At 39.3% G+C, this 15,586-nt stretch overlaps 1 protein-coding gene across 1 annotated transcript in view; it reads left to right on the plus strand.

Annotated features, from left to right (window-relative positions):
* JAK2 (Janus kinase 2) overlaps window positions 1-15,586 on the plus strand; it is a 2,444,284-nt gene that overhangs the window by 2,129,668 nt on the left and 299,030 nt on the right. The window contains exon 24 of the mRNA XM_044060357.1: window positions 10,331-10,520. Coding sequence (XP_043916292.1) covers window positions 10,331-10,520 — 190 coding nt within the window. The remainder of the gene's footprint in view (window positions 1-10,330; window positions 10,521-15,586) is intronic.

Genomic DNA, 15,586 nt, shown 5'->3' on the forward strand with positions numbered 1-15,586 from the left:
TAACCAACTTAGTGATAGTGAAAGTCAGTGTAGGTGATAAGGTTGGATATGAGATGCGGTGAAATTTACCTTGTGAGAAAAAGTGGGCCTTTAGTTTAGCCCTAAATTTAGGGTTGGAACAGGTGTCTTATTTGTGGAGGAGTACTTTCCCAAACTTTTTTTCCTTATCTAGCGAAGCAGTAATCTGTATAGAGGAGTTTATTTTGCAAAATGATAAAAGATGGTAGGAATCCCTCCCATACCAGAGGACCAAAGATACCTAATTCCTCCCAATTCTCTGGCATTAGTGGCCATAGAACCCAGTACCCATGAGATGCTAAACAAATTTCTACTTGATACTTTTTCTAGTCCCTAAGACGGAAGAACCCTGGAGACGAGTTCTAGATCTTTAAAAATTCAATGCATTTTTCAAGGTCCCAGTATTCAAAATGTTAACCCTTCCATGCCTGTTACCTTCCTGTTCTGTCAGGTTCTGATGGTTATCTTCTATTTCAAGTATGTCTACCTTAGAACCATGGCTACTTTCTGATTTTCAAAGTGACTGGGCTCTTTCTGTTAGTTTTTTCATTGCCTTTGATTTGACTGATGATGCCATTTTTTTCCCTAGCTCCAGTAATTACACACTGCAGGAAGAAAAGGCATTCATTTTCACTCATACTTGAATGACTGCCTTATTCAGGCATTTTCCCAGGAGGAGGTGGACTGGGCCCTTGCCTTTGCCACAGAATGCTTTCAGATTTTTGTGTTCATCATATTGCAAACTGAAGTTTAGCCCTTCCAAGAGATTGATTTTCCTGGATTGTCTTTCAGATTACAGCTGTAAGAAGGCATTTCTTCTACAGTAGAAAGTCGAACATCTGAAGAAATGCCTCCTGTACCTAGCACTGGAAGGTTAGGCATTTGCAGGGATTGCCTATAACTCTTTGGGTGGGTTGGAGAGTACCTCTGGTCATGTTGCACATGAAAAGGCTTCACTGGTATCTGGAGTCAGCATTCCCACTCCCTAGAAGTGATTCCATGTTACTTCGCCTATCAAAAGAGGTGAAATTGTCATCCAGACAATTGAGACTAAATGTGGGAGTTCTGTTTATTCAGGAATCCTCCAAAAAAGAGACTAACAACAGATGCTTCAGACATAGCTTTGGGAGCTTGTACACAGGAATTCAAATTCCAAGGACTGTGGAATGCATCCATAAGGAAGAATCATATAAATGTGAAAGAGTTTATGGTCATGTTTCAAATCAATTTGGACAGGAGATGTTCTCCAGGTATACATGGACAATAGCCCCTTTGCAGCTACCCATGAATGCCTGGAATTTAGTTCAGCAGTTCCAGATAACCCCAAAGCCAATCTGCAGCCCCTCGCATCAAAACATAGTGGCAGATACACTTAGGTTGAAGGCAGACAATGATTAATGGATATTAGATAAGTATGTTTTACTTCAGTTAGTGGGCTTCCCAGAGATGAACCTGTTTACATCCTCGAACAGCTGAAAAAGTTCTGCTTAAGAGCACACAGCAAGGAGGCTTTGGAACCAGATGTCTTTTTCATCAACTGTTCACATTTCTACTTGTATACATTCTGTATGATCTCCCTGATCACCAGGATATCCAGAAGGTAAATAATGCCAAAAATACTGTTAATAGCACCCTTCTGGTCCAGGCAGTACAGTTTTTTTTCTCTCCTCATGGAGACCTCCGGGGGAAACATGAGTTGCCATTGCTAGTAGAATTCTTAACTCAGGATAAGGGAGTCCCTTATGCGCCCCAACCTCACAGTCTGGATGATACCTAGCCCTATCAGCCTTCAGTCACCAGTTCACACAGGATATGCTTGAATATTTTTAAAGAAGCTAGAACACTTCAATGGAAAGTCCTACTTATGTAAATGGAAGAGGTTTCCCTGTTGGTACTTTGGAAGGAGTCAGTACCTTAGGACTGTACCACTACCAACAGTACTGTAGTTCTTATTCCTCCATTAAGGTTGACATTTCAGCCATGTTAGTCTGCCTGCTGTTGGATCTACTCTTCATTAGTCTACATTCTGAATAGTTCTTAAAGGTTGGTGGTACACTTAAAACCACAATGCAGTAGAATTACCCCTCCTTGGAATCAGATTTATATCCTTGAAAAACTAACGAAAGCATCTTTCGAGCCAGCAGCCATAGTCCCTATTAAGTTGACTGACTTGGAAAACAGTCCTGGTATTGCTGTTACCTTGATTAGGAGAGTGTCAGAACTCCCAAGTATTTGTGTGTGGTGAACCATTGTTTTCCACAGGGGCAGGCTAGACATGAGAACAAATCCTCCTTTACCTGTAAGGCAGTATTCGAATTCTCACTCAGTCAAGCTAGTCAATTGCCTATCGTTTTCACCAACCCACAAAACAGGGAGGAAAAAATACTGCTGTACACAGACAACTAACATGCTATTTTCACAGAACCAAAGATACAAGAAAGTGCTGTCATCTGTTTGCTTCTTTTGCTACAGGAAGGGAGAAGCACACAGTGTCAAAACAAACACAAGTCAAGAATAGATGAAGATTGACAACATCAGATAAAGAAGTTGTCTTACCATAGCATTACATCTGTGTTGTCGATCTTCATCTGTTCTTGCATCCCACTTGTCTGCCCCCTCCTTTAGACTTCTGGTGGAGCGACATCCTGCCCTGGTTTCTTATAGTTAGGAATATCTTGGACAAGATTTCTGATTTAGAAAAACCAATAAAAATGCCACAGTGGAGCAAAGTACCAGTGGAAATAAAACAATAAAATCCAAAAGACTTCCCAAAATCCACAAGGTAAACCAAGGCAGATGTGATAAAAACCAGTTTAATGAACGGCAAGCACTTTCATGCTCTCCTGAGCACTTCTTCAGACCATATAAAAATACAAATTCACATACACTGCTTATAAAATACATAGCATTTCAAACTAACCTATCTCAGAATAAAATCACTTAAATAGTCTCTGCCTTTTAAGAAAAGGTTTTAAAGGGATAGAGGTATTCAAACCTGGTGGTGTGTTGCTGTGTAGCCTAATAATCCAACTGCTCTCTTGCTGTTCTAGAATGTTATTAAGATCTCCCAGTCTGCCGCCAGGCTTAAGTTGTTCTAAAACTTTAAACATAAAGGTATGTGTAGAGTCTGTATCTCTCACATGACATGCTAGGGCATTTGTTAAATCATTCTTCCTAATAGCTAATAAATGCTCACGTATCCTTTCCTTTAATTGTCTGTTGGTCTTTCCTACGTAGAAATTTCGACAAGATAAACAACTAGCTAAGTAGACCACATATGTACTACAGCAATTGGTATAAGAATTACTAGTGTATTTAAAATGTGTGGTTGGGTGTATAAAACTAGACGCTGTATCTATAAATAAGCAATAATTGCATTTGCCACACACAGTGTGGTACATCCATTATTTATAGAACTACGTGAATTGTTATATTTATAGCATAGCATCTGTTAAAGATTGCGCTTGTTTTTAAAAGCAAAATTTGGTCGTGGTCCTACAACCTGGCTAATTTTTTCATGTGACATAAGAATAGGCCAGTTTTTCTTGATAATGTCACAAAAAGCTCTATGATCACTAGTATAATTCATCGTAAACTTCACTAGATGTTCATTGGATTGTTGTGTATTTCCATTGTGGGAAACTGAATTATTGGTATAGAGAAAAGGACATGCATTCGTGGATCTTAATTCAGTAACCTCACGTTCCATTTGATCTACCTCATTGTGTTTATAACCTCTGCATTTAAATTCATCCTTTAGCTTAGATAGATCTGTATCAAAAACCTCTTGAACACTATCTAGTCTGGACATCCGCATGCCCTGGCCCTTCAATACGTTCTTAAAAACCCTCTTCAGATGCATACTATTCCTGTGTAGGGTGTCATTTATCCTGCATTCTTTCCTGAACATACGTGTGGCTATTTGGCCATCTAATGTCCCATATAGCTTGACATCAAGGAAATCTATGGCAGTATATGAATGGTGATGGGTAAATTTAAGAAAATCGGTGGTTATATTCAAATATTGCACAAAATGTGGTATTATTTCATGTGGCCCTTGCCAAAGAATAAAAAGGTCATCCACAAACCTTTTAAAAAAGGCTATATATTTCTTATATGTATGTTGACTGAGCATATATTTCTCTTCCCAACCACTCATAACCAAATTGGCATAACTATTCACGCAGGGGGTCCCCATGGCTACTCCCTGCCATTGCCAATAATACTGCCCATTGAAACAAAGCAAGTTATGTTCCAATATAATGCTAAGTAGGCCCCACAGCAGCACATTCGTACTATCAGTAAAACTGCCATCTCCTTTTATAACATCATGTAATATTTTCAAACCTTGTTCATTGGGTATACTTGTAAAAAGTGACTGTGCATCCAACGTAATAAAACTAAGGTAATTCAAATCAGTGCAAGAACTTAAAAACAAAGACATAGAGACTATAAAATGTCCAGTATCTTTAAAAATCACTTCGGATTTATCTACCAACTTTCTTAGTTCTTTCTCAACAAAAATAGATATAGATTCAGTGGCCCATCCCCCACCAGAGACAGTAGGTCTCATAGGGGGTCTGTGCATTGATGTATGTACTTTTGGTAGACCATTCAAAACAGGTGTATGGTAGGATGTGTAATTTTAAAATAATTGTATAAATCAAGATTAATCATATTACTAGCTAAATAACTACTTAAAATTCTATGAATCTTATCAGTGGTGTGATGAACAATATCTAAATTAATGGAACAATATGTATTAACATCATTTAATAACTCATCCATTAATGCAAAACAACAGTCTCTGTCAAGAATGACCAGAGAACCTCCTTTATCTGCTGGTCTGAAAATAACTATGTCATCCTTTTGTAAGTCGTACAGGACAGTCCACTCATCATTAGTCAAATTCCTAAAATGTTTCCGTTTACTAGTAGTATTCAAAAATATGCTCTAACTTCATTTTCACATATCCTATACAAGAAGCATTTAACTGTATATGTGAAAATGAAGTTAATCACACCACTGATAAGATTCATAAAATTTTAAGTAGTTATTTAGCTAGTAATATGATTAATCTTGATTTATACAATTATTTTAAAATTACACATCTGGTACTTACGTATTATCGCAACCAGATTTTTGTGATAATACCACTTGCTTCCCGGTGTGTGAATGTAACCAGAAATGTATGCAGAATTACAGTGGGAATGTTAACTTTATGAAAAGACATTGTTTAGGCAGGAAGAACAGTGTACAGTTTAAAAAATGACTGTTTGAAGTTATGCCATTTCCCGACATCATGTCACTCATGATACACCCGCGACTGAACAGTCCACAAGTATGCGACCCTAAAACATCCAGAAAACATCCACAAGTATGCTGTCCAAAACATCCAGAAAACATCCACAAATATGCTGCTCAAAACATCCAGAAAACATCCACAAGTATGCTGTCCAAAACATCCAGAAAACATTCCAACAGTAACTACTATCCATCTGAAAACAAAAAAATCATCCGGTACTGTCAGATAACTCCATACATGTTTATCTTACACCTAACAGCACATGTAGTATTATGTTTAGCATCTGTTGTACAAGTACTTTATCTATTTGTTCTTCTCTTTAACTTAAATTCTTTTCAAATGTTTGTAAAATAAAGACAATAGTTTACCCCCAAAATTTGCTGCTGTTGATATCTTATTCTCTGAAAAAAATGTATTGTCAACTTTGGAATAATCCTTCTTGCAGTACGGCAGCAGTTCAACCAAACATTTCCCAGGTGTTCTCGTTTCATTTCCAGCAGTATGACAGCAGTGTAACCAATTTTGAACTACGCAAACAGGATTCACATTTCCACGTTAATTTTGCTTATGAATTTGTGAAAAAATAGGTTGTATCCATAGAAAACATCACATTCAACCTTACCTTTACTCCCACAATCCGTTTTTGGGCCAACAAGCATATTACCGCAACCGCGAAAATCTGGTTGCGATAATACGTAAGTACCACACATCCTACCATACCTGTTTTGAATGGTCTACCAAAAGTACATAAATTAATGCACAACACCCCCTATGAGATCTATTGTCTCTGGTGGGGATGGGCCACTGACTCTATATCTATTTTTGTTGAGAAAGAACTAAGAAAGTTGGTAGATAAATCCGAAGTGATTCTTAGATACTAGACATTTTATAGTCTCTATGTCTTCGTTTTTAAGTTCTTGCACTGATTTGAATTACCTTAGTTTTATTACGTTGGATGTACTTTTTACAAGTATACCTAATGAACAAGGTTTGACAATATTACATGATGTTATAAAAAGAGATGGCAGTTTTACTGATAGTAAGAATGTGCTGCTTTGTGGCCTACTTAGCATTATATTGGAACATAACTTGTTTGGTTTCAACGGGCAGTATTATTGGCAATGGCAGGGGGTAGCCATGGGGACCCCCTGCGCCAATAGTTATGCCAGTTTGGTTATGAGTGGTTGGGAAGAGAAATATATAGGTTCATAGGTTCATACTAGGCTATCTGCCCTAGGGCATTTATAAGCCTAGCCAGAGTGTGTTTGGCTCAGTCAACATACATATAAGAAATATGTAGCCTTTTTTAAAAGGTTTGTGGATGACCTTTTTATTCTTTGGCAAGGGCCACATGAATTAATACCACATTTTCTGCAATATTTGAATATAACCACCGATTTTCTTAAATTTACCCATCACCATTCATATACTGCCATAGATTTCCTTGATGTCAAGATATATAGGACATTAGATGGCCAAATAGCCACACGTATGCTCAGGAAAGAATGTAGGATAAATGCCACCCTACACAGGAATAGTATGCATCCGAAGAGGGTTTTTAAGAAAGTATTGAAGGGCCAGGGCATGCAGATGTCCAGACTAGATAGTGTTCAAGAGGTCTTTGATAAAGATCTATCTAAGCTAAAGGATGAATTTAAATGCAGAGGTTATAAACACAATGAGGTAGATCAAATGGAATGTGAGGTTACTGAATTAAGATCCACAAATGCATGTCCTTTTCTCTATGCCAATAATTCAGTTTCCCACAATGGGAATACACAACAATCCAATGAATATCTAGTGAAGTTTACGATTAATTATACTAGTGATCATAGAGGTTTTTGTGACATTATCAAGAAAAACTGGCCTATTCTTATGTCACATGAAAAAATTAGCCAGGTTGTAGGACTACGACCAGATTTTGCTTTAAAAACAAGCACAATCTTAAACAGATGCCATGCTATAAATATAACAGTTCACGTAGTTCTATAAATAATGGATGTACCACTATGTGTGGCAAATGCAATTATTGCTCATTTATAGATGCAGCGTCTAGTTTTATACATCCAACCACACATTTTAAATACACTAGTAATTCTTATACCAGTTGCTGTAGTACATATGTGGTCTACTTAGCTAGTTGTTTATCTTGTCGAAATTTCTATGTAGGAAAGACCAAAAGACGATTAAAGGAAAGGATATGTGAGCATTTATTAGCTATTAGGAAGAATGATTTAACAAATGCCCTAGCCTGTCATGTGAGAGAGACAGACTCTACACATACCTTTATGTTTCGAGTTTTAGAACAACTTAAGCCTGGCGGCAGACTGGGAGATCTTAATAACATTCTAGAACAGCAAGAGAGCAGTTGGATTATTAGGCTACACAGCAACACACCACCAGGTTTGAATACCTCTATCCCTTTAAAACCTTTTCTTAAAAGGCGGAGACTATTTAAGCGATTTTATTCTGTGATAGGTTAGTTTGAAAGGCTATGTATTTTACAAGCAGTATATGTGAATTTGTATTTTTTATATGGTCTGAAGAAGTGCTCAGGAGAGCATGAAAGCGCTTATCGTTCATTAAACTGTTTTTTATCACTTCTGCCTTAGTTTACCTTGTGGATGTTTGGAAGTCTTTAAGATTTCTGATTTATAGAGTATTTCTCTGCATGATAACAAGCTTGATCTGAGGTAATATGAAGGGGGCATTGTGGGTATACTTGCAGCTCGAGAGAGATTTCTTTTGGCTGACGCGAGCTGTATAATGGCTGGATCAATTCCGAGGATTGGAACCATAACCCACAAGTCAAAAAATAGTTGAAGATCGACAACTCAGACGGAACATTATGGTAAGACACAACTTTTTCTTTAATTTCCCTGTTTGGGGGCTATTCCTATGCATTTCCACCCCTTTCAGCGATTTACAAGTTGGTTTGGAAGATTCAGAAAAACTCTCCAAAAACCATTGCAGTGACTCCTGTCTGGTCCAGGCAAGATTCTCCCTTCATATGGAATTGGCCAGGGACAGTTACCACAAGCTCTTCACAGACTGAATCAACTTGCATAAGACAAGGGGGAGTTCGACACCCCACCAACATCAAACAGCTTCTGCTGACTGCCTCTAATTGAATTTTGATATGTTCTAGGCACATCTTTCATGAGGGTGTGCAGTAGGTGGTGAAGGATTCAAGATAGCCTGTTGCTAGAAAATCGTATATTGGCAAGAGGAACAGATTTTCTAGTTGATGCTTAACTAATGACTAGTGATCCATCAGGGATTTGTACTACTGGTGCTTAAATATTTGAGAGTTTCTATATTCTGGCCTCTCTTATGCCTCTATAAAGATGCATCATGCAGTCATTTCAACATGTCTGTCCATGGATCACCCTCTTTCTTTCTCTGTTTATCAGTTTATAAACAGAGTTTTATACCTCAGACCTGGATCTCAGTTTTGTGCTAGTTAATCAAACTGCATCACTTTGAACCTGCCAGTTAGTGTTTTAGGTTCATTAGATAGAAAACTGCTCTTCTGATTGCTCTGATATCTGGATGAAGAGCATCTGAGTTACACTCTCTCATGGTGGGAAATTCCTATCTGGTTTTCCATAGAGACAGTGTTGCTCACTACACAAACCTCTCTTATGGCCAAAGTTGCTTTAGAGTTCACATTGAATGAAGCCATCAGTCTGCCTGTTTTCTGTTCATGTCCAAAAAACAGGAGAAAAGATGCTACACACTCTGGATATTCACTGGTAACTCTGGTACTGTCTTGAGAGAACCAAGTCCATTATGAAAGCTAACCAGCTTTTTGTTTGTGGGACTAAGAAAGGTCAACCCATATCTAAACAGATTATTCCTCAGCTGCTGTTTTTTGTTACTCTCACCATGGAACATCTATTCCAAGCAGTGTTGAGGCACATTTTACTGGAGTCTTAACTTGTACAATGGCATACTGGAAAGAGCTAGACTGTAGAAGCATTCTAGAAGCAACAACTTGGTCTTCCCAGGAAACATTTACAAAGCACTACAAAATGGATTCCTTATCCAGGTTCAGAGCAGGTTTTGCTAGGATAGTCCTCCAGGGGTTTCTGAGCCCTTTTCCTTCCTCCTTTCAGGATGGATAAGCTATGGTAGTCTACCCTTGGCATTTGCAGCAGTGAGAATGATAAACATAGTACAGTTGTGTAAATTGTGCTTACCTATAACAGTAGAGGTTTGAATTCTTCACTGCTGCAGTAGCTGCACCCACTCATCAACCCGCTTCTTGTATGAAGTTCTTGTGGGTTATAATGGTAGTGTTTGCTATTAATATCTTGTATTGTTCAGGGTGAACTCTCCATTTTTTGTTGGGGGAACAAGAAAGTCATGAATATTTTTAATCAGTCTGGCAGTGTGTTGCTCCCTCCAAAACAACTCAGCCTAAAAGCAGCCAGAGTAACACTGTGGGATGGGATGAAAGCTTTGCCAGTTGCTATATCCTTGGTAAGATGCAACCCATAGGCTATTGCAGCAGTGGGGAATTCAGACACTTAACGTAGTAAGTGCAGCTTACACAACTGTACTTTAGGTAAAGGAAGCAACTTTCACATCAGTAACTTAGTGTTTGAGCTGTTACACTTAAAACAACTGTGACATGAGCTTGAGGGATCTGTGTAAGTAACTTAAAGCCTAATATTTAGCATACATTGTTTTATTTATTGTACAGTTATCAAATGAAACCCCCTTTTTCTGGTTACTACTTCAAGTCTGAAATGGTTTATGTCACTCTCTGTGAGGATATATACATGAAATAACCGTTTGCAGTGGAGTACACAGCTGCCTGCAGAGCAAGTACTACTGTTATATGCTATTAAATATTTAAAGTATGTGTTAAGTGTTTGAAAATTGTTAAGAATTTCCCTTAAGACTAGATATTTTTTGTGCTCCTGTTTTAGCTCTTGCAAGTCACATGCTGTTTGTGAAATAAAATGGTTGATCTTGCACTCAAGCATACTTTCATTTTAGGGTAATTTTGGCAGTGTGGAAATGTGTCGCTATGACCCACTTCAGGACAATACTGGTGAAGTTGTGGCTGTTAAGAAATTACAGCATACTACTGAAGAACATCTGCGAGATTTTGAGAGAGAAATTGAAATTTTGAAGTCTCTTCAGCATGATAACATTGTCAAGTACAAGGGAGTTTGCTACAGTGCTGGTATGTAAATGTTAGCCTTATTAAATGTTGTAGCTTTTCTAAGAAAACAGTTTGGCACATTTTCTTAAGTGTAAAAAGATCATACCAATTTCTGTATTAGTTTGTTAAAAGTTTTTTTCTTTCATTTTTTCCATGCCTGCAACTGTCAACCTCACCTTTAGTGGGTCTTTGGCCCATGTTTTTCAAAGCAGGAAATTCTGGGGTCTGGCTTTACCTCCCTCAAACTGAGGCCATCTGTGTTTCAGTATGCACCCTAATTGTTCCCAGGCTGGAAAACTATGCGGCACCCCTCCATTCTTGACAGCTTGCATCAGGCTATCAAGTATTTTCTATTTTAGTTGCTAAACCCACCACCACCTTGTGGCTGAGGTGAATGCTCATGTCATGAGCAAAGGCCCTGTACTGTTACAATGCATGCATTTTTCTACACACACACACACACACACACACACACACACACACACACACACACACACACACACACACACACACACACACACACACACACCTACTGTCACCAGCTTGAGAGTACAAAGCCCAGGTTCCTGGTTACATTTTCATCACCTACACTCTTCCGCTTGCTGGTGAACAGCAGCCGAACATACCACAGCACCCCGTCTCCCAGAAAGGCTTAGCCAGCATTGATCATCAATTCCCACTGTCCATGCATGGCTTCTCCACCGCTCAGAAAAAGCTGCCTACTTAATTCCACCATAGGAACAGCAGTGTAGCCTGAGCTCATTTTCAGAAAATCCATTTGTAATACCTTACAGAAAACAAATGTTCATAACTCTTTAACTATAAGAGCTAGACTAAAAATGTAAATGTGAAAGTTGTTCAGCAGACACTGACCTTTCCAACAGTGTAAATGTGCATATCAAAGTCATTAGTAAATATTTGGCAAGGAATGCCAATGTGCATATTTTTTACCTTTTTGGAAAAACAAAGCACAATATATTGGGCAATGTACCATGTAGAACCATACAATTTGTATTTAATTTGTTTGTATGAATGTCAGCTTTAAAATGATACCTTAACCATTACTGTATCATGCTCCTTTATGGAGATAGTCACAGAAGTATGATTAATATAGTATTTCTCATAATTAAAGCATAATATCTCATCAGCTGTAATAGACAGAGACTACATATCAGTGTACAAGTTGTGTGTCTCAGTGTCAGTTTCAAAATGATGCATCATTTGTGTCATCACCATGCTCCCTTGCAAAGATATGGGCATAATAATGAGAAGTATTGTAATGTATAATTTTCATAATCCTACAAGACTAAAACTGTGATATCTGTACATGTGTGCAGTGCACAAAGTTATTTTACCATCTTGTAAGGAGTAATACTGTCTTCAAAGTATTACTTGGCACACTGACATGCTCCCTTGCAAAGTTATTTACCAAAATATGAAAAAAAATCATAATTTCCGTAACATAAGTCTGAAACTAACTTTGATATATGTACATATGTATAACATACAGGCACAGTTCTTTTTCCATGTTGGAACTACGAGTACTGTATTCAAAATGAGGTATTACTTAGCATATTTAGATGCTCCCTTACAAAGTTATTTACCAAAATATGAAAAAAATCATTATTTCCAGAGCCATAAGTCAGAAACAAACTTGATATCTGTACATTTGTACAACATACAGGCACAGTTCTTTTACCATGTTGGAGCTATGAATATTGTCTTCAAAATGAGGTATTACTTAGCACATTCAGATGCTCTCTTGCAAACTTATTTACCAAAATATGAAAAAAATCATAATTTCCATAACCTAAGTCCAAAACAAACTTTGATATCTGTACATGTATACAACATACAGGCATAGTTCTTTTACCATGTTGGAACTATGAATACTGTCTTTACAGCTTTAAATTGACACCTTAACCATTACTGTGTGATGCTCCTTTACTGAGATATTCAGAGAAATAGGATTATTATATTTCTCATAATTGATACAAAAAGCATAATATCTCATCACCTGTAACAGACAGAGACTACATATCAGTGTACAAGTTCTGTGGCTCAATGTCAGCTTCAGATCTATGCATAATGTGTCGTTACCATACTCCCTTGCAAAGATATGGGCATAATAATGAGAAATATAGCAAATGTATAAACAAACTATGATATCTGTACATATGTACAGCATACAGACACATTTTTTTACCATGTTATAAGTGCCAATACTGTCTTCAAAATGAGGTATTACTTAGCACAATGACATGCTCCCTAGCAAAGTTATTTACCAAAATATGAAGGTCATAATTTTCATAACCTGTCATAAACTATCTATACATGTGTACAGCATTTCAAAACAGTTATTTTATCATTTTGTATGTACTAATACTGTTTTCAAAAATGAGGTTTTACTTAGCATGTTGGAATGTTCCCTACCACAGTTGTTTACCAAAATATGAAAAAACATGTAATGAATTTCATAACCTAAGTCTGTGTACAGCATACAGATAGTAATTTTACCATTTTAAAATTAGGGGCAGGATTCACGGTGGCTTGCATGGAGTCTGAGTAGTGTAAGACTCCATGCAGCCATCATGTCTGACGAGCGATCCACGAACAGCCTGTAGGGGTGTGTAAGAGAGCTCCTAAAACGGCTCTTACATGGACAGGGCTTGGATATGCAAATGACCTCACTTGCAGCCGAAAGGCATGCAAATGAGGTAATTTTGCGATCCAGGAAGCTCAAACCTGTCTGTGTAAGAGCCGTGTTATCTGCAGAAATGTACTCGGTTGACAACTGAGTACCATTCTGCAAATAGCACAATGGAGCCTTGTCAGCTGCAAATAAAGGTTGCATATGTTCCAGGAAGCATGCCAATGGCCAAATATGTGGCCACTGGCAATGTACCCCCATGGAAAATTAAAATAAAAATGTTTTTTTTTCGGCGATCGCCGATGTTTAAACGTAGCGCACCGCCGCGCAAACAGGCTGCGCTGTAAAAAAAATAAAAATAAATATTTAAAACCCACAAATGTGGGTTTTATGCAAACCATGAATTTACAATGTAAGGGAATAGCAGGCTGAAAACAACATGGCCACCGACTAGGGGTTGCTAAGGGGGGAAGCTCAGTGTAAACATGTAACTAAGCATTAGTAGGCAATCCTATGTAAATGAGTGTTAGGATAGTGAATCGCACTTTTACATAGCAAATGAGCACAATCCCTGGAGTGTAGGAGTAGGATAAGGGGGAGTAACAGAGTAAGAGATAGGTGACATCACAGGGGGGTATGTATGAAAGAAATGCAGCTCAGTGGAGCAGAGTGGCATGTGAAAGCTGTCAGTCACACATCATGGAAAGAGGTGTGTCAAGAAGTAGACATGGGAAAACCAAGAAATGGAAGATGTACACTGTGGATAACACCAAAGTTTCTTGCTGGCCGTGCATGCGATCGTGTGCACGCTCGAAGGCCCTAGTAAGATAGGGTGCACGCGTGTAAGTGCAAGTGCGCGCGTTTCAGCTGGAGTAAGCATGTAGAAGCTTGTTTAAAGACCTGTTAGCTCATTTGCGCTGGTGTACACGCGTTTAAACCCGAATAAGCAAGTTTTAGTCCGTCTAAGCATGTGTGCGTGTGTGTTAGCTGCTGTGAGCGTGTTTGCACTTGTTTGCACATCACCCCCCCCCCGAGGAAACAGAAAGGAAAAAGGAAGCAGAAGAAATTGTAGGAAGCTACCAGGGAATACTAGCAGAGGTAACAGGTGAAACCAATCAGAAGCAGGCAATTACACAGGCAGAACAGTAGCCCAGCCCAGCGCTTAAAACTCTGCAAACAGTGCAGTATGTTTCTCTCAAGAGACACTGCAACACTGGAGTAAGCTATTAGAAGTGAAAACTGAAAAAGCCTCACTCAGACAAAAAATACTAGGGGCTGCCATAGCTGTTATAAGGCGACATATGCAACATGCTGAGGGTGGTCACAATGCAAATGCTGCCAGACAACCCACAGTGAGAAGTTGGAGAAGAGTGTACAGGCCCAGGGTCACCTACCAGGGGTTACATGAGCTGGAGATAGTGGAAAGCTATAGAGTGGACAGAGACCTCCTACAGCAAATTGTTGAGCTGTGCAGGCCACGCCTCACACACAAAACCAACAGAGGGGAACCCATCCCAGTGGAAACCAAGGTATGTGTTGGCCTAAGAATACTAGCAACAGGTACCTTCCAGAGACCAACTGATGATATGATGGGGATATCACAGGCATCAGCATCCAGGGTACTGCACCAGTTCCTGGATGCCATGTCAGCACATGTCGGTGATCATGTATATTTCCCCAATTCCCGTGAGATATTGGCCAGCAATATGCGTCTCTTCCAGCAAATAGCGGAATACCCTCAGGTAGTGGGTGCAATAGACTGCACGCACATACGCATCAAAGCACCAGCTAGTGAGCGGGGTAGGGTCTACTTTAAACGCAAGGGCTTCCCCGCCATCAACTGCCAGGTCGTGTGTGATGCCCAGGGCATAATACTGAATGTGTGTGCTGGCTGCCCTGGAAGCTACCATGATTCCCATATCTGGCGTCTGACGCAGCTGTACCAGACATTTGCCAATGGGGACATCCGACATGGTCACCTACTGGGGGATGCTGGCTATGCACTGGAGCTGTGGCTGATGACACCCATCAGAAACACACACACACCTGAACAGGAACACCATAATGAGGCACATGCACAAACACGTAATGTAATAGAGCGTGTGTTTGGGCTGCTCAAGTCACGGTTCCGGTGCCTGGACACATCTGGTGGAGCCTTGCAGAACTCACCAACTACATGTACCCAAATTGTCATGGTATGTGCTATGCTACATAATATGATTCTGCGAAAACAGCTGCAGCAGGACCAGCATAGGCCCGGGCCAAACAGCCCCCCACCATTGCCAAGGCCATCACAGGCAGAGCGTGACTCGTAGGAGGAATAACCTGAGCCTGCCCCAGTAGGCAGAAGGAGGCATGCCCAGTATGCCTTGGCCTTGGCAAAGAGGCAGCGCATAGCACATACACTGGCTCAGTAGGAACCCTGGAAGTTGTACCT

Source organism: Protopterus annectens, chromosome 2.part0 (assembly GCF_019279795.1).
Source record: "Protopterus annectens isolate FY-2018-M chromosome 2.part0, PAN1.0, whole genome shotgun sequence".
Lineage (NCBI taxonomy): Eukaryota > Metazoa > Chordata > Ceratodontiformes > Protopteridae > Protopterus > Protopterus annectens.